An 18,634-nucleotide genomic window follows, 5' to 3' on the forward strand; every position below is an offset into this window, starting at 1 on the left:
ACTTAGCAAAGCCCTTTATTTCCCCTCCTACAATACCGCAAGCGAGAAAAACATGTGAAGCACAGCCACAGAATATAAAATATGCCCAACCGCACATTGACACAACTCTGTCAAACTCGCATAAAAATCACCAGATGTGCAGCGAGATGCAACTAGGGGGCAAAGGGGGAGGTCTCACACACACTGCCCTATCTAATGCTCTCCCCTCCCTTTACCCACCTCCCTACTTCACCCCTCCTCTTTCCCAGAGACATGTGCGCAAGCTGTGCCAGCAGACAGTTCCAGCTCTCAACAACTGATGCACAGACAGCTGCTGTTTCTCCCTTCCCCTGCTCCCCTAATTATTCTCCTTCTTTCGTTTCTTCACTACACTGCCTTCATTCATCCCCTCTGTACTTTCCCCTTCCTTCCCTCTACTTTGTCATTCTGTCCTGCACTTTTCCTCAGGCAGATATAAAGGCAGGTCTCGTTGGAGGGAGAGGGCTTGTGTAATCTCTGGCTGCACATGAGCACCAATGAGTTATTGCTTCAGCTGGAAAGGCACCACGGACGCGTAAAGGACAAACTTTGGAATAAGGAGAGGAAGGAAGGAATACCTCTGAGACAGGAAGGGAGGAGAAGGGAGGGAGACGCAGAAAGAGTTCGGAGCTGGGGTGCAGGACGCAGACCATGCCGGGCTCTGTGGTGCTGCTACTGCTGTCCCTGTTGGTCCTGGCCACAGGAAGTGATTCCAGGAGAATCAGGAAAAGAGGACTCAACCATAAGGTGGGACTGCTAACCTCACCTTTGACTTTTGTATTTGTGCACGTATGAGTGTGATGCTTTTTTCGCTATCTCTAGCTTTTGAATTCTTTCAGAATGTGCTCCAAAGTGGAAGTAGGTGAAAGCTCACGGCATTACAGCACAATACCGGCTCTGTTGCAGAGAGCTGGTTTCACACAGTCACAGCAGTTTTGTGGTGGAGGTGAGAGGTGGTCAAGTTGACCCGAGTGCTATAATCCAGTAGTGAAAAGAGCAGTGGTGTTAACCAGTGTAACTAATTCCCTTTAACCAAGTACTGTGCTTAAAGAAATAATTTGACATTTAGGGAAATACGCTTATTCGTTGCATAGACGAGAAGATCAGTACCACTCTCATGTCTGTCTAAATATAAGGCTCCAGCCAACAGCTGACTAGATAAGCTTAGCATAAAGACTGGAAGCAAAACAGCATGCAAAACAGCTAGCTGGCTCGACCACCTACCAGCACCTCTAGAGTTTACTAATTAATAGGATGGTCACATTTAAACCTGGAATTCAGTACCAATATGCAACGGTTGCCGTTTTCTTGTACTTTAATGTCTCTGTAATAACAAAAATATAATTTCAGTTCAAAGTCCAAACTTCTCAATTTCAACACTTAAAATAAAAAAGTTATTCATATAGATTTTGTTGTTTAATATTTTGCCAGACTCTGCAGTGACATCCAGAACATAACTGCAACTTTTTAGTTTGTGCGTGGATTAAACAAACAAGATAAAATGTAAGTGTCTTATTGCTACATTGGTATTGTATGGATTAAAAAAAAGGCTAGCAGTTTTCCACTGTTTCAAGTCTTTAAGTTAAGCGGCTGCTAGCTTTAGCCTTAATTTACTGAACAGATGTGTTTAATTAAGTGTGATATTGAATAGCATGCACTTTATATCCACTTTATGATAATGTTAACTTTTTAAGTATAGGGGAAAATATCATTTTTTTCAGCTTTGTGTATATGAGAGCTATAGCTGCTTTACAGATTAAGATTTAACAAACAAAGTATATGGTCATCTTTTAAGGTATAATGCATCGCTAGAGACTACACTGAAACACTGAACACATGTTAATGCATCCCTAATAATGATGAAGCACTTTGAAGAGGATATTCTGCTGAGTCCTTTTGATGCTATAATACATTTTACTGGCAATGCTTCTGTGCTTTTATGTCAAATTTGAAGGCAAGACCTTAACTTGCAACGGAGCATTACTTCATTGTCATATTGCTTCTAGTAGAGGATCTGAAAATGTCTGTACATGCATCAGTTTTGATGAGGAGCAGAAAGTGAAGTGTGCAGCAGGTTGGTGCAGCTGCTGTTTTTCAAATTTCCATATGAGTAATTGAAGGGCACACCGGAAGTTTAACGTCTGTCTCTGTGTGTTGTGTGTGTGTGTTTCTAGTGGATTATTAGGGCAGGAACTGAATTTGCAGACTGGGCCCCTGCTTGTTAACTCAGCTCAGTGTAACTGATTGATCATCTCTAACAAGGGCTCACTGTAGCGTGCTGCCTTCTCTTTCTTTTTCCCTCTCGTGCTTCAATGTTCTCACTTTCTAACTGGTTATGCCCTCGTTGGCCCTTTTCTCTCTCTCGTTCTCTGCCTTCCCTTCTCTCATATGAATCAGCTACCCTTTCGCCCTCTCTCTGCCCAGCTTTCTCATTCCCCTCGCCCGTATGCATCGCTCAGCATACCACCCCCTGTTTTCCCTCTTTCAAGTCTCTTTCTCTCATCTCTTCGTGCTCTCAGGATGGGCCAAAAGCACTGTCTTGCTGGACTCTGCTTCAAAGCTGCTGTAATTGGAACATGCTGAGACGGCTGAGCACACCGAGTTTGTCTCTTTCCCTCTGAACCTTTTCATCTCTATATCTTTCAATCTTTCTTCTTTTTTTTTTACCACCTCCCCCGCTCTCACACACACACACACACACACACACACACACACACACACACACACACACACACAAACACACTCACAGCCCGCCTCATTCATAACACCGGGACCGTGCAGAAAGACAAATTATAGTCACTGAGTATTTCACGTAGGCACTGTGCTATGGAATAGTGTGTCTTGAAAGGCAAATTGGTAAAAATGTTTAACAAACCCAAGACCACCAGCAGGCTCAGTACTCTTCTGAATGATTTATTTATCCCCCAAAAACACTATGATCACTTAAATGTCTTATCTTATGTTTTGTTATTTTTAAATAGGACATGGTAAACAGATTCTGCACTGTAGAATGGAAATGTATTATCAAAACATAAGCAGCCAATGTTTACATATTATTATGCACATTTCATCTCAATTCAATTCATATCAAAATGATTTAAAATTATGTTTTCCATGCCTCTTTGCAGGCTTGGCCTTGACTTCATTTATCTGACTTACAGCTCTGAGCAGAAAGTTGTCTGTTTGACCTGTGGGTGAGACGGTCTTGGAGATCAGTGTCATGCCCACCCTCTTTTATGTAGACCTCCTCCTGGTACAAGGTTCAAAGGTCACCAGTAGCACTTTCCTAATTCCGTCTTTGTGTTTAACAGGGGGAATGCCTGCCTAATAATACATGGCACGTAATAAGGGTGTAGAGGTAAGAAATAGGCATCAGAGGGTAACTTACAATCAAGAGGAAAGCGTTTGATGGGTAGATGTGAAAACAGGTGTAATGGCGTGGGCAGCAGAAGTCGCACTCACACACACACACACACACACACACACACACACACACACACGCACACACACACACACACACACACACACACATACAGACCAGATTTTTTTGTCTCATACAGCCATCACACAGTCTGGCTCAGACACCTGCCTGGGCATGTCAGTGAGCGTGTCTGAGGCTACCAGCATAAATCTTTACAGTTTCATTTATTGGATGTGGGCCATTCTGACAGCACCTGGTATTACTGTAAGACAGGGGCCCTGCAGATGCTCAGAAACATGTGTACTTCCTGGCTGGCCGGCTGTTTGACTTGGCCTGGGGCTGCTTTGTAAAACAAAACAGATCCACACACTGCTTTTTCACTAATGGAAATTTGTAGCTTTTAAGGAAGTGATATTTTGTAAAGATAAGATAACTTTACCTAATGTAATTTACTGTGATGGCCACTCATGCTATCAAGTGAGAGTAAAGCAAGAGGTTCCTATCATAGATTGACTTAAAAGGAACATTTTCATTGCAATGGTATTTGGTATAACTGAATTGCACAATTACTTACTGACACACAGCCCGGCCTCAATGTCCTGCGTTATATCCATCAAGAAAATGTATGGTCAAGTTTACTCTTTTCAATGTAAGTTTGTCTGTGGTGATTTAACTTATTAGTAGAGCACGATCACACAAGTTAATGTTACGTCTTGCACCACGTCATGAAACATTATTTCTTTTTCTGGATGAATCAGACTGGCTTGCCAAATAATGTTTCATCAAATAATGTGTGATCGCATTCTACTAATACAGTAAGCAAACATAATACAAGTATTTGCTTAGTTGGCTGTACATTTCTGTTATGGATCTACCTCTAATGCCAGAGATAAGGGTACTTTGCGTAACCACATATCCCAACAACAGAATGGATGAGAGACACTTATACAGTCCTTTATTTACGGTGATGTCTTGCGCTACAATGTTTTATAGCGCTTGTGATATATGACATAATCCTGACGCCATAGTTATTGTAGCGAGTCAGTCATCCATCTTACAAGTAGTTATCCTGAACTGGTGTGTTGTGTGTGTGTTACTGGCTGTAAACAGGACTAATCCCAGTCAGATGATGTGAGCCTGCTGGTCAGAAGCACATTACTGGACGGTGGAGACAGTGGAGCAGATCACCGATCAGTACAATAGACGCACACACAAACCAAAAAGACAAACCATTTTCACATCAACTACAGCTTACCTTTTTTTCACATGGGGCCTCTGATGTTCCAGACATTTCTTTTATTTGGCAACAGAGTTTTTGTATCATCACCAACAGCAATCATACAACATCATAGCAAATCTGAGTCAGAGTATGTGAGACCACAGATGTGTTCGTGTCCATAACTCTGCATACAGCTGCACTACAAATGGAGTATAGAGGAGTAAGACAGAAAATTAGTTTAGGGGGACCCTTATCATGGCCATCCCTGCTACCTCAGACTTTGACTGACAGGTAGCAGACGCTATTTCAGACTCTTTCACTAACACTAATTAGCTGCACTCACAGTTGGTTTACACTCCCTCCTGTCGAGTAAACCAGGCCTCAAAAAAGGTGCAGTCTGTTCGTCTGCATTTCAGGGTTAGAAATCCCCACTCTGCCAGTCTGTTCAAAGTTCAAGGACTGCCTTGCCCAGCTGTGCATCGACCTGTTTGACAGTCAGCATGTCTTTCCCATCACTCATTAAAACTCTCATCTCCAACCGATTTACAGGCTGTCCGTTTGCCTCACAGTTTAGCCTGATGTGTCTTTATCTATTTGCACGTCTGTGTATCTTTATGTCAAACTGACTGCTGGTATAGAGACAGGAAATGAGTCCTGACAACCCAAAAGCTAACCAGATGTGTGCTGTGGGCTACTTCATTTAGTAGACATGGGAGATCTGGCACATCTGAGTTGACACTTATACGAAAGAACACAGCTTTACCTTGTGCACAACCTTGGCCACGCAGTTCTGTGTGTGTGTGTGTGTGTGTGTGTGCATGTGTGCATGTGTGTGTGTGCACGTGTGTGTGTGTGTGTGTGTGTGTGTGTGTGTGTGTGTGTGTGTGTGTGTGTGTGTGTGTGTGTGTGTGTGTGCATCCTTGCCAAGGAAGCAGAAACTCTCAGTATCTGTTTGAGATCTCTGCGTGGAACCATGAATGGCCTGATCTCAGTACAGTTATGGAGCCAGACAAGGTCTCCAGTGGCTTATCCCCACAAACTCCCCATAAACCACAGAGCAAGAGCACTAAAAAAGAGAGAGGGAAATAGAGACTGGGAAAGAGAGACGTCGTTTGAGATCAATCGTTAACAGCCACATCATGCTTTTCAACACAAAAGAGATCAAGAAGAAAACCGAGAGGAAGAGAGATAGTGAGAGAGTTTCAGACAGAGACAGACAGAGAGGGGGGAAACATGCCCACAGATAGACATGAACGTCCCACACAGGCCCGCTGGCAGTGTCTCTATAGGAGAGCAGCAAAGCAGACAGGAGTGTAAATAAACATTGTGGAACATCAGAGAGATGTGCCCATGGATTGTGTGAAAGAGCACAGGATGTAGACCATGACGGCTCTGCTGGCACATAAAGATATGAAGGCAGGGGAGAAGACACTAGAGGAGCCCTGACAGTGAAGCAGTTACAGTAAGAGCTGAATGACAGCAAGGCAATAGTACAGTAAGGGAAATGTAAGAAGTAGCGCCTTCAATGTTGGCAAGTCTGAGGCTCAGGGATCAATACAGTGAACACATTTTAAAGAATGAATGGCTTCTGCAGTGTACAGCAGTGGTTCCCAAACTTTTTGGTCTGAGGTACCCCCACAGCCCTGCCAGATGAACTCACGTACCCCTTAATCAATTCCCAAATGTATCTTCCAAATGTATAACACTTTGCATTATATTGTTTATGTTTTCATTTTTGTTGAACAGTCAATATTTAGGCTGGTTTGGTTTGATCAGCAATCATACTACTAGTAGGCTACTACTGGCAGTGAAGCTGAATGTTTCAGCCATTTAGCCATTACTTTTAGCTATTTATTTATGCCATTTATTCATCACTTTAAGCTACCTGTTTAAAACTTCTGTGCTTACCTGCTAACTCGTTTGCACGCACTGTTACATAGCTGCAACATGCAGTGTTCAGGTGTTACAGCAGATATGCATTCATTTAATTCTATCATAATTTCGAATTATTCAATTTTGATTTTCAAATAAGTTGAGCTGCTCCACAATCTTTCCACGTACCCCCCTAAAGTACCCCTGGTTGGGAATCACTGGTGTACAGTTTTCATGTGTACAAGCAAACTCACCCTTAAACTACACACGCAGTCACATAAACAGGAAGGGCACACTTGACCTTTTGTAGGAGACGTACGCAGGAGACTTTAGGAGCAGATCGGATATGAGACAAGTGGAATAAGGGCAGTAGCCATTATGTCATTATCCAATCACCGCAGACTTGGTAGTCCTCATTCATAGATCTAATTGTACCAGGAGACACTGTGAACCAATGTGGCTCCACTTCCCTCCTCAGAGCCATGAATGATGAGTCTGAAGACCTGTAGAGTACAGTGTGACCACGTACACGCAGAAGTAACTGTAAAAATGGCATATAAGCGGTAAGGGCTGGGTGATGTTTGAACGTTCTGGAGACTGGTGTCAATACGACAACAATACACTTTTTCAATAACTCACTAAAGACAAAATTTTTGAATACAGCTGAACGGTACACTAAAATGTGTTTCTGCTAAACGACGCTTAAAAGCTACGTAGAGCTGAGGGGAACTGTATTGTTAGTCAGCTGGTAATTCTTTGTAGATTTGTCACTTTGAGTGGCACCTTTTACTTTACACATTTTTTTTATAAAAATATATATTGATTAGAGCAGCTTAAAATAATAAAGTATCTAATCAAAGAATAAGTAAACAAGGCTAAGAGTCCGACCAAGGCTTCAATGCCAACTTTCTGCTAATACAGTTTTAAAGACACATTTCAGCCAGGACGCAAAAAGTATTGAAATTTGAAAACCAGTCCTAGAAGTGATGTACAATCAAAACTACTTACAGTAATATGCAGGATAATTCCTGCTCCCTCCACTGTGTGAATCCCCAAAGAACCATCCACCCACTAAGCTCTCAGCTGCCAGAACAAATTAATGTGTGTTTAAAGTGAACACAGATACTGTGTGTGTGATACCACCGTCAGCGCCAAACATTTGCTTTCGTTTTTCCGGTTGGTTTGTAAGAGCGTTCAGTAAGCCTGCCAAACAAACGGCACAGTTTTAATGACCGTGTGCAACCCACAAGCTGATTATCTAATTACTAATCTAGTGTAGAGAAAAACACCCATTTCTCTCACTCCCTCTCTCTCTCTCTCTCTCTCTCTCTCTCTCTGGAACACCCTCCTAAATGAATGGCTGAGGCTGGAAAGTCAGAGGAATTCACCCACACAATTGAAAAGACATAAATTCTGAAAAACTGAAACTTGTGCTTGCATTTCATTTACTCATGCATGTGTTATGACAAACAACTCTGGGAATGTAAATTTTGAGGCACAGCCATAATGACAGCGTAACAAAGAATTAGATAACCAACCAGCTACATAACTTCCTGTGCAGTTCAGAGAGTTCAAAGGCAACCACCTTGCACCCCACCAATGGCCTAATATCATTTCATTGTTCCTTGTTATATTCTTCAGTGGGTGCTTTAACAGTGATGTTAGACCAGCCAGTAAACAGCACATTGTTGCAAAGAGTGGAATGAACTGTACACTTGATTTCACTGGAGTTTGATATACTCCATTTTAATGAGAGTTAATGTTTAGTCGAGGGCAGCAGTGCTTCTTGGGATATTGTTGTAATATTTCCCATGGGTAGATAACCCAGAACAAAACATAGTTGCTTATATTGTCGCACAAAACTTGTGATATTTGATACCAGCAGTGTGAAAGCATATAAACCCACAAATTCTGTCCTGGACATGTCCAAACCAATGAGCTGGAATCCAGAGTAGCAGCTTTGTAAAAAACTATTAAACCAAAGAGACGACGGCTGTGTTACAGCTCTCGTAATGTTAGCCTCTGCGATGCATTGCATCTTCACAGCAACAGTGGATTGTGCCTTGCTGTTTGGGTGCACACGCGAGTGTGCATGCAGGCCTACACTGTACGTTGCCAAAGTGTGTGAAGCGTGTCTTTGCTTGGCTCAGGATCCTGTGGCCTACTTTCTCCCTCTCAGAATCAAGCGTTTGTTCCCACAGTGAATCACCTCCCAAGCCAGGTCAAGACAGACTAGCAGGCAGGCATGCATGCTGAAGCCAAAACCTCCTGTCTTTACTGTAGCTCTGCTGTACTGAAAAGTGATCACTCAGACCCGTGGCTGCCCTCTGGTGGCTAGAAAGTACAATGTGTGTGCAATTTTACAACCACACTGTGTGGACATCCAATGAAGAGTCATAGTTTGGAACTAAATGAGAAGTTTAATTTCTTATCAAGTGGCATTCACAAAAATCATTCATGACGTTTAACAGAACACTAACATTGTATGGTGTTGCCTTCCAAAATGACCCATACTTATATGTGCACCTACGTTTTTATTTATTTATTTCTCGTTTTCTGTCCCTCAGGACTACGAGTACCCCAACCACCCCCAGTCCACACAGCACCAGAAGAATGACCGTTGTCCACCGCCACCCCAGATGTTGCCAGAGCGAGCCTGTGAGGTGCCCGGCTGCCGCTCCGACTCAGAGTGTGAGCGCCATAAACGCTGCTGCTACAATGGCTGCATCTACGCCTGCCTGGAGTCTGTCCAGCCGCCACCAGGTCAGCAGCACCAAAGGACAGACACACAGTAGTGTTTGGGTTTTAAGGTTGCATAGCAGAGAGAGTCAAATTGGGCCTTAAACTACTTGGAAATTAGTCTTTTTCTTTTTCTTTCTCTTTTGAAAATATTGTTAATTAGTATTTTGACGGCTGTGGTTCTGTGTGTGTTCCGAACAGTGTTGGACTGGCTGGTGCAGCCCAAGCCTCGGTGGTTGGGCGGCAACGGCTGGCTGTTAGACGGCCCTGAGGAGGTTCTGCAGGGTGGGTACACACACACACGAACGCACGCACGCACGCACGCACGCACGCATGCACGCACACACACACACACACACACACACACACACGCACGCACACACACACACCTGACCAGTCACTGAGGACAGATAAAACACTCAAAAATCCCTAAAATGCTAATGCAATCCAGCCTTTGCTCAGTGAGACCAAACAATTTCATTCAGCACATGTTGGTTTGATTTCACCATAGCTCTACCCTCCTGTCATATGTGTACTCCTGATGTGATTTTCTGGGTCATTTTTTTTGCCGTTGATTTAACTTTCGCAGTACATAAACCAGGAGATGTTGTCAGTGCAGCAGCAGTAAAAGTCACATTTTGGAGTCCATCCTTTAGAAATAACGCAAGCCATCATACAAAAGGGGAAAAGATATTTCATAAGAAGAGGCAAAGAGACCAATTTCTCCACTGTCAGATGTGTCAGTAGACTCCAATAAAACGCATCCACAAGATGCATTACAGCTGGGCATAATTTTTGTGTTCCCCTTGACTGAAAAATGTCATCTGTTATTCCTCAGTGAATATACAAGGTTCTCGCAGGTTTTTCTGAAGTTTGCACAATTGGCATGCTGGCATTTTGAGTGGGAAATGTAGACATAGACATGACTTTGAGGTTAAGGGAGGATAAGTAAACAAAACAAAAGAAAACGTACTAACCGCATAACCACAAAATGACCGTGGTGTATTTCATGTTTGCGATTTCTTCTGATGTACATAGTGTGTTTTCTGCCCACTAGCTGAGGCCTGCAGCACAACTGAGGATGGAGACGAGCCTCTTCATTGTCCTACGGGCTACGAGTGCCACATCATCAATCCAGGAAACCCTGCTGCTGGCATTCCTAACCGGGGACAATGCATCAAGCAACGTGGCAACTCCGGTATGGCAGAGTACTTCTGATAACTAAAATAGCTGCAACGATTGGCCATGTGATTGGGATTTGGCTTTGAAGCCAGGCCTTGACACACATTGTATCCAATCTAATCTTATTTTTGCAACTCATCTCCTGCTTATCTGATCTAATGGAACCTTTCTAATGGAAGTTTGTGCTCCTTTAAAGCACCAAAGGACAGGGGCAGTGTGCCAGCAGTCTTTGAGTCTGGCCTGGTATCTCTTGGCAGATTACATGCTGTTAGGTGCCAAGTTTCTCCTATTAAATAGATCTAAAAATATACAAATTGGAATGACCTGGCAACTCACTAGATGGCCTCAATTTATGATCTATGGCTTAAGATGTGGGCAGAAATATTATTGTTATGATTTAATCGAAAGAATATGAACTCTTTACTTTATAAGCAAGAACTGACAGTGCCATGTGTATGATATTGATATCAGATGTCAATCTTTTATTTTGTTGGTTGTTTTTTCATTCTGGCCATTTTGTTTTTGAAAGATGGACGTGGTCTGAGGCACAAATACTTCAAGGACTACAAGGACTACTTAGGTAAGTGAGGTAATGTGGACAACCTGAAAAAAATCACTATCGCTGAATCAGAAATCAGCAGCAATCTGCCTGACATGGCTCTGTCACTGACAGGTACCAGTACAAACAATGCAGTGGGCTACGAAAAACATCATCACAAGCACCTGGGATGAAGTAGGTTTTCAGCTACTTTGAAAAAATGTGAAACCAAAGACCTCTGCACCTTTATCTCACTTTAGACAAAGCCTTACATTTTCTGCTGTATCTGCTCCCAGATCAACCAGACCTCCACCTCAGCTACGACCATGACACAACTCGAGACGTCAGCCCAGTGCTGTTGGATCTGCTCTCATCACACCTGAACCAGGATCAGATCTGCCCTTTTTTTACCAAAACTACAGCTGCTACCTCCTCTTTTCAAAGCCCCGTATTGCAGCCTGTCCTCAGTCACAAAGTCCTTTTCGGAGACAAGTCTGACGTACATACTACATACACAGCCAAAGAAATAAGTGCTTTTTTTTGTCTCTCTGTGTGATGTCCATAAGAAAAGGTGGAGCAGAGGGTGGTGATGGGGAAGCAGAGGAGAGCACAGCAGGGCGTGCACCAAAGCTGTTCATCAAATGTCCCAAAAAGGAAATAAGAAACCCCTGCCAATTTTTTTCTCTTTTCTTTACAACCCCTCTCCCTCCCTGCAACTCATTATTATTCTCACCAACACATCTTTTAACCTTAAGGCTGGTCAGCGGAGAAAATCCAGACTGTGTGTAACTTATTCTGTCTCTCTTGTTGTCAGAAAGGACGGTGCTCACATTTCCTGATCTGAAATCTGGAAAGTTTCATAGACAAATAGAAAGAAAAAAAAAACAGCTGGAGTGGTCTCTGAATTAAATCCACATGATTAAAAGAAGAAATGCCATAATGAGTGAGTGTGTGGATTTGGAACAGCTGTAGATTAGTTCCAGCCAACAGATGCTGACCATGACTTCATTGCTGTGAAAATCAAAATCAAAATAAGGAAAAAATATTTCATTTGAGAGAGATGAAGATTTAAAGAGATACTCCAACAATTTTCATACTGAAAGGTTGTCCCTTCAATATTAAACTCTGTATATATTATATCTGTGATTCATTTCCAAGTCAGACAACAAATATCTACAAGAGCAGTATGGTTGTGCACACATCTCCTAATTTTCAATAATCATACTGCGTTATTTCAAAAATACTGGTCCTTCTGTTAAACTTCCCACTATGCAGTGCAGCCATGATAATAAAAAGGGCTTTTTCACCGAGCAGATATGTGTTATTCTAGAGCATAACTTGCTGCAATGAGCTGTTTAAACTTAGGTTGTGTCTCTTATCAATTCAAATGGTGCTCAGCTTCATTGCTGCCTATAATAACAGGAGAATAAGCTGTTCACATAATAAGCTGAAGGTGTCAAACAGTAAGCTGTAACCATTCTCTATATGTGCAGAGCTAAAGTGATTTCTGAATATTGCTATCTGACTGGTGCTGTAATGTTGCCTTGTTAATTCTGAATAAACCACATTGTTGAAGTCGGTCGTTTACGTTGTTGTTTTCTGCAAGGGATTTTAGGATTCAACTTACAGATGGTGAAAGTAACGTGACAAATCATAATGCTATTGCTATGTATGAGTACACCACAAACTTCTCTTTGGGTCTTGTAAAGTGTTTTAAAGGGGAACTATGCAGTTTTTTTAGCTTAGTTTACCTTAACTGAACAGCTTCAGAGTCACTGGAATGGTTACATGACTTTTTTTCGGGTTGAATGGTGGTCGTCTTGCGCCCCCCTAGCACCTGTGAGCGCTAGGGGGGGCCACCCTTGCAACTTTTCTTTTTTGCAGGATGGTAGGGGAAGAACACGCCCTACTCTCCCTCTGAATGGCTAGTACTCGTTATCTGCTCTGGTGGGATTGGTTATGTTTAGGCAAGAGGAGTGGGATTGGTTATGGTTAGGGTAAGAATGTCAGGGTTAGCCAATCAGGGATGAGTTCCCTAATGAATATTCATGAGTCTTCGCCTACCATCCTGCAACAAAAAAAAATTGCGAGCCACCGGCCTCACGTCAGGAAGTATCACGTGATATCAGGTCTCGCGATGTAACGGATTGCTTCACGGCACCACACACATACACGCCGCTACACGCCCCCATTCATCGCATCCTTGTTCTAGCTATAAGAACAAGGTAGCGATGGAGTTTTTCACGCTATCGTCATGGCTGAGCTGGCAAAAAAGAAGCATAAAACTAGGAAATCATTGTCGGAGGAACAGAGAAAGAGGAAACGGCAGACTGACGGAGACACGAGTAAACATCGGACCTGCGTTTTCAGAATGGCGAGAACTGAGACAAACACAAGTCTGCAAATCCGATGCTGACCTGGCGTTCTTGCTGTTGCACTTGAATCTTTGATCAGAAACTTTATCTGCCACAGAGTTTCTTGTCAGCTTGATGTTGGCAAACGCAAGCTGCTTCTGCTCCGTACAAAAAATTTTTAAATCAAATTTTAAATGCACAAATGACCAGAGGGAGAAGAAGGGAGGGGGGCAGAGTCTCCAACGAGTTTTTATGACAGCGTTGACAAATATCTATTCCGAAGCTGTAGGTGGAGCTCTACAGAGAAACCAGCTAGTGAAAAAGCAAAGTTGCCAAAACTGCATAGCGCCCCTTTGATAGTGTTCCTGATCCTGTCAGTATGCCATTATTCTTCATAATTCTTTACCAGTAGATTTAGGTGAAACATAAATTAGATAAATACAGTGTTTTAGTTTCCAATTGCAGTAGCTTCTTAAATAATACCTAGAGACATACATTATTTCACCGCCTAGAAATAAGAACAAAGCAAAATGTGCAAGAACGACTCTTTTAATCAATATTGTCCTTTAAATTGTATTCCAAAAACATATCATATGGATCTAGTAGTATGATCTATTGTGTAAAGCATATTTGGGTATCTTGAAAAGGGCTCTATACATAAAATGTTATCACTTTTATTGCTATTATTAGTAACGTGACGTGGCTGTACAGTAAATGTCTTCTTTCAGGACAGAGTTGCTTAGTTAAGAAATATATGATACATTTCTGTGCACACAATCATAAATTCAGCATCCCAGCACTGAGCATATCAGACATGCAAGTTTTGGTCAACCGCACCGCACCGTAGTAGAAGACAACGGGACACAGACGGTTCACATTATAGGACTATAGAGTTAAACGTCCCTCCACACCACAAGGTTTTTACAAAGCCACTGTAATAAAATTTGTCGAGCTTATTAAAGTTTATTAAAACAATATGTTGTTACAGTTGACTCTGGGGAGTTGCAGCTTTTCCCTTTCTGTGGAATTTTCCTACGTTTAATGTCACAGCAGCGCTGCCTGGAAGGAGACGTTGGGGGCTTACAACACAGATAAACAAGTCCAAACTGTGTAGAGAACTCTGCCCCCCTACTTTACAAGGACCAACAGTTCTGGTTTACATCAGACTGAGGTTAAATTTAACAATTTATCAGAAATACATCATTATAGAACTATAGGCCTTTCTCACATACATTTTTGACATGTCACAGTAGCAAAAGCACAGATAACTTAATGATTGCTGAATTCTATTTAACTGATTCAGTTTCATTGTTAAAGATTATTTGTTGGGCTTTTCCGCCTTTATTGATAGGACAGCTCGGTGAGAGAGGGGGGGAAGAGATACAGGAAAATGGTCACAGGTCTGATTCAAACCTTGGACCTCTGCATCGAGACATAAACCTCTCAGTATATGCGTACCTGCTCTACCCACTGAGCCAACCTGGCCACATTCTGTTTCATTGTTAATGTTATTGGTAACACCATATTTTTTACTGTGACAAGTCAAAATACCTGCTGTGAAAAAAGATCTATAGATGAAATAGGTTTAGGCTGTGAGGCAATAACTGCTGTTCTTTGATTGTTTGATTTAAGATTGTGAGGCTTGCACCAATTAGGAACACAACATCAAATGAGCAAGTCTTGTGGATGCAACATGAAAACTCTAACTAGCTCATTTCGAGAGGATAATTTACCTGGACAGTGTCACTCACAGTATGTAGTACCCTCTGAGTCATTAGAAGAGCTTTGTTTTGCCTTCAGGGATAAAGCAGCGTTTTATTTCACAATACAGAGACAAATCCCTTATAAAAGATGCACACTGTATCCATTACAGGTGTTTGATTGAGTGCTTTCCCACCTAATTTTTTAAAACTTTTTTGTTTTTGTTTTGCTTCAAATCACAGGCAGATGTCCATACCTTTGTCATTTTTAATTAGTCTTTTTAACATACATTTTCCCACTTTGGAGCATTTCTGGCTAGATATATCCAATAGACAGAGAAAACGTGACAAACCCTTTCCATTCCATTTCCTTAATTTTCTATCTCTTACTTTATCCCCTGCACTAAATGAACTAGATGAATATATATATATATATATATATATATATATATATATATATATATATATATATATATATATATATATATATATTTTTTTTTTTTTAAGAGAACAACTCCTAGCCTAGGCTATAGGCTATGTTTGAGCATCTATATCTAGAAGTTCGCATTCCAGATGTAAAATGAAGCTTGATTCAGTCAGATAATGGTTTGTTAACTCTTGGGTTGTCTTCCTGTCGACCACGCAACTTTTTGTTTTTTCTGGGTCAAAATTTTTTGGGTGTTTTCTTTCCCCCGATGTTTTTGGCGAGTTCTTTCCAGTTTTTTTGTCACTATTTGACGTTTTTGTAGATTTATTTCAGCAATGTTTTTGTAGATTTCTTTTTTTTAGCTATTTTTTGGATGTTTTTGTAGATTTTTTCCCTGTTTTTTTGTCACCTTTTTCCGACGTTTTTGTCGATTTTTTTTCAGCAATTGTATCACCACTGATTTTATAGATCACACAGACTTTTCAGCTACCAAACAGGCTAACCGCTAGCATTTTCAATGTAAGCTCAAGCAGTTAGGTTACCTGACAGCCACTAACTTTAATGTTACAGCCAAACTGCTTGTTATCGTTATGACGTGAAACACACGCACATGCCTTTTCCAACGTTCTTTTGTAATTTTTTTATTTTATGGGTATATTAAATAAAACACCCAAATTCAATAAAAGTAGTGAATTGATCATTTATTGACCTGTGAAGAGTATATGGTTGTATGGAACCATCCACGTTAGTTTCTTTGACAATTTGGTGGAAAGAAACCCAAATTTCTGATATGGAATTTTATTTTTTAAATGGGTCAAATTTGACCCGAGGACAACGGGGGATGTAGGAAATGTATAGCCCAGTGGGTGTCTGTCCCTTTGTCTCGCGCTCTGGCCCTCTCCCCTCTGTCTTACACGCGCACCTGCCTAAAGAGCTGCGTCAGAAAAAACAAACAAAATATATCTATATATATCTATATATATTGTCAGTGAGTAGTGTGGCGAAAAAAGCCATTGTGTTTTGGATAATCCGGTGGTACCGCCCCCCGCAGCACACGGGCTGTCAGTGTCAGCTGTGTGTCAGCACCGGGTCCGGGACTTCAGACTAAGTATTGGGCATGTCGCTCGTGACCGCTTCATCGCTGCCACCTTGTTGATTTTTTTCACCATGAGCGCGCCGAACAGATCATCAGAGAGAAGGTAAGTGCGACGTTGTACGTTGTCCTGTAACTTTGTGGACAAGTCACATTTTCGTATTTTAGTTTTTTTTACACACAATATCTTTGCGTTATTCTTTATAGTCTTTATTCTAATATTCATTTAGTAGTCAACAGTGGTGTAGTGTAATGTGTAGTAGTGGGTATACTGTACTGTATATATATATATATATGGGCCAGAATGGAAGGGAGGGGCATATCATATTGGGGGGTCAGGGTCAAAGACTTAATTTCCTGCATTCTGACACACTTTTATGCACCAATTTACAGTGGAAATACCTTTATTTAGCCTATGCAAAGATTCAAAAACCCCCACAGAGAACAATTCTAAATATATCAAAAATATAATGGAAAGTATGTGCATTTTTAAGTGGGTATATGGAAATCCTGGAGCTTTCTTAGTGGGTATACCTGCGTATCACGTAGACTACACCACTGGTAGTCAAATTCATGTAGCCTAATATGTCTATCAGTTAGATGTGTTTACTTGTGTCAGGTAGCCTTCCATTCACTACAACTTGTTAACTACTTCACCATCGTTATTAACCTGCATTGCGACTTTTAATAGGCTATTGTATCAAGATCTCCGTTATGAGTGATGCATTTTATCATTTTTTTTTGTGTCATTGCTCATGGTTGCACGGGTCAAGAAAATGGCTATAATCTGTATTGCTTGGCGGTGTTCTGTTGCTTGCATGGCTTCATGTCCTGAATGGGGATACTGTTGATGTGTAACTGTATATGTTTACTAATGTCTTGCTGCTTCCTGTCGCTCTGCATGGCTTCTTGAGAAAGCTTATTTTGTATTGCTCTAGCTGTCTTTATGGCGTCTAATAGACTTCTGTCTGTACATTTTAACCTGTGCTAATGTCTTGCTGTTTCCTGTCTCTCTGGTCTCAAAACATCTGGCCAAAGGACTACAGTTGAAAATTAGCTGGCTGGCTAACACTGGCACATTTACAGATATGTTGATTAATGTGCGTTGTCCTTTATAAATAAAATAAATTAAATGAAATTAAAAGTTATTTATCTTTGGGTGTTAGCTTACTTGTTGAGACACTTGACCCCATTGGTAGTTGAGCACTGGAAACTGTCTGACTGACCTGACACCTCCAAAAAACAGGCCCAGCTCAGTGTTTTTAATATTAGACAAATCAAACATATGCCCAGAAGGTGTCAGTGTAGCTTATGCAAAAGGCTGCACCAATTGTAAAGGCTCTTGGTCTTACAGCTGTGACTGTCTATAAGTGAAAACAGCTCACAAATTCATGTCATCTAAATGTTGTGCCTTTTGATTATCTTCTCACCTCAGTCAGGGTCAAGGGCAGCAAGGACAACATTAGCTGCTTTTTTTACAAGAGATTTTATTTTTGAACTCTGAAGCAATACTTATTGACGTCATTAAAAGAATCATCAAAGAATAGTTTCCGTGCATGCATTCAGGCCTTTTGTGCAATTACATTAAACTTAGATTTTTTCCTTTGGACAGAATTGGCTCCAAAAATAAGCTGGGGAAGCTATTAAAGGAGAGAAAAGGCACCTTTCCACTGCTGATTAAGGTAGGAGGATAGCGATTCATTCCTGATACATGTATCATGTGCTTACTAAGTCGTTGATATGCTTGTGTTTTTTTCTTCTTGCAAGCCTGACCACTTCAGTTTATTACTATAAATTATAGTGGTGGCCGTGTCTTTGTGTGCCTCCAAGCAATTCCACACCCTGTGTTGATCCGCAGCCCATTAAATAAATGTTATTTAGGTGATTCTGTGCACTCAGCAGAAGTGATTTATTAGGGAACATACTCTGCCTTGTGGTGTTCTTGGCCTGCACCACTGAGCCATCTGACCCAGGTGCCTTGTTTATTCGCAAATGTTTGGAGAGCAAAACGACCCAACCCTGAGTCATTATAAGGTCAAATACTGTATCGTATGTAACTTTATGTATAAAG

The 18,634-nt window shown here is 41.4% G+C and overlaps 1 protein-coding gene across 2 annotated transcripts; it reads left to right on the top strand.

Moving 5' to 3' along the window:
• The first annotated feature begins 249 nt into the window (after positions 1-249).
• Positions 250-12,567, top strand: wfdc1 (WAP four-disulfide core domain 1). Of its 2 annotated transcripts, none has more exons than XR_005640145.1 (7): positions 250-765; positions 9,098-9,293; positions 9,471-9,554; positions 10,327-10,467; positions 10,981-11,040; positions 11,125-11,184; positions 11,286-12,567. XR_005640145.1 is itself a non-coding variant. In XM_039810056.1 (7 exons), the coding sequence occupies exons 1-6, from the start codon at positions 670-672 to the stop codon at positions 11,181-11,183; spliced, it is 627 nt and encodes a 208-aa protein (XP_039665990.1). In that variant the 5' UTR covers positions 250-669; the 3' UTR covers position 11,184; positions 11,286-12,567. The 2 variants fall into 2 exon arrangements, 1 of the variants encoding a protein (XP_039665990.1); XM_039810056.1 differs by having other exon boundaries at positions 10,981-11,031.
• The last annotated feature ends 6,067 nt before the right edge of the window (positions 12,568-18,634 follow it).

This window comes from Perca fluviatilis, chromosome 8, assembly GCF_010015445.1.
Source record: "Perca fluviatilis chromosome 8, GENO_Pfluv_1.0, whole genome shotgun sequence".
Taxonomy (NCBI): domain Eukaryota; kingdom Metazoa; phylum Chordata; class Actinopteri; order Perciformes; family Percidae; genus Perca; species Perca fluviatilis.

Bases quoted from the DNA above. Each gene is read 5' to 3' on its own strand.
- wfdc1 (XM_039810056.1), top strand. From the start codon at position 670: ATGCCGGGCTCTGTGGTGCTGCTACTGCTGTCCCTGTTGGTCCTGGCC. The intron at 9,555-10,326 runs GTGGGTACACAC...TCTGCCCACTAG, and splicing joins CCCTGAGGAGGTTCTGCAGG to CTGAGGCCTGCAGCACAACT. The intron at 10,468-10,980 runs GTATGGCAGAGT...TGTTTTTGAAAG, and splicing joins CAAGCAACGTGGCAACTCCG to ATGGACGTGGTCTGAGGCAC.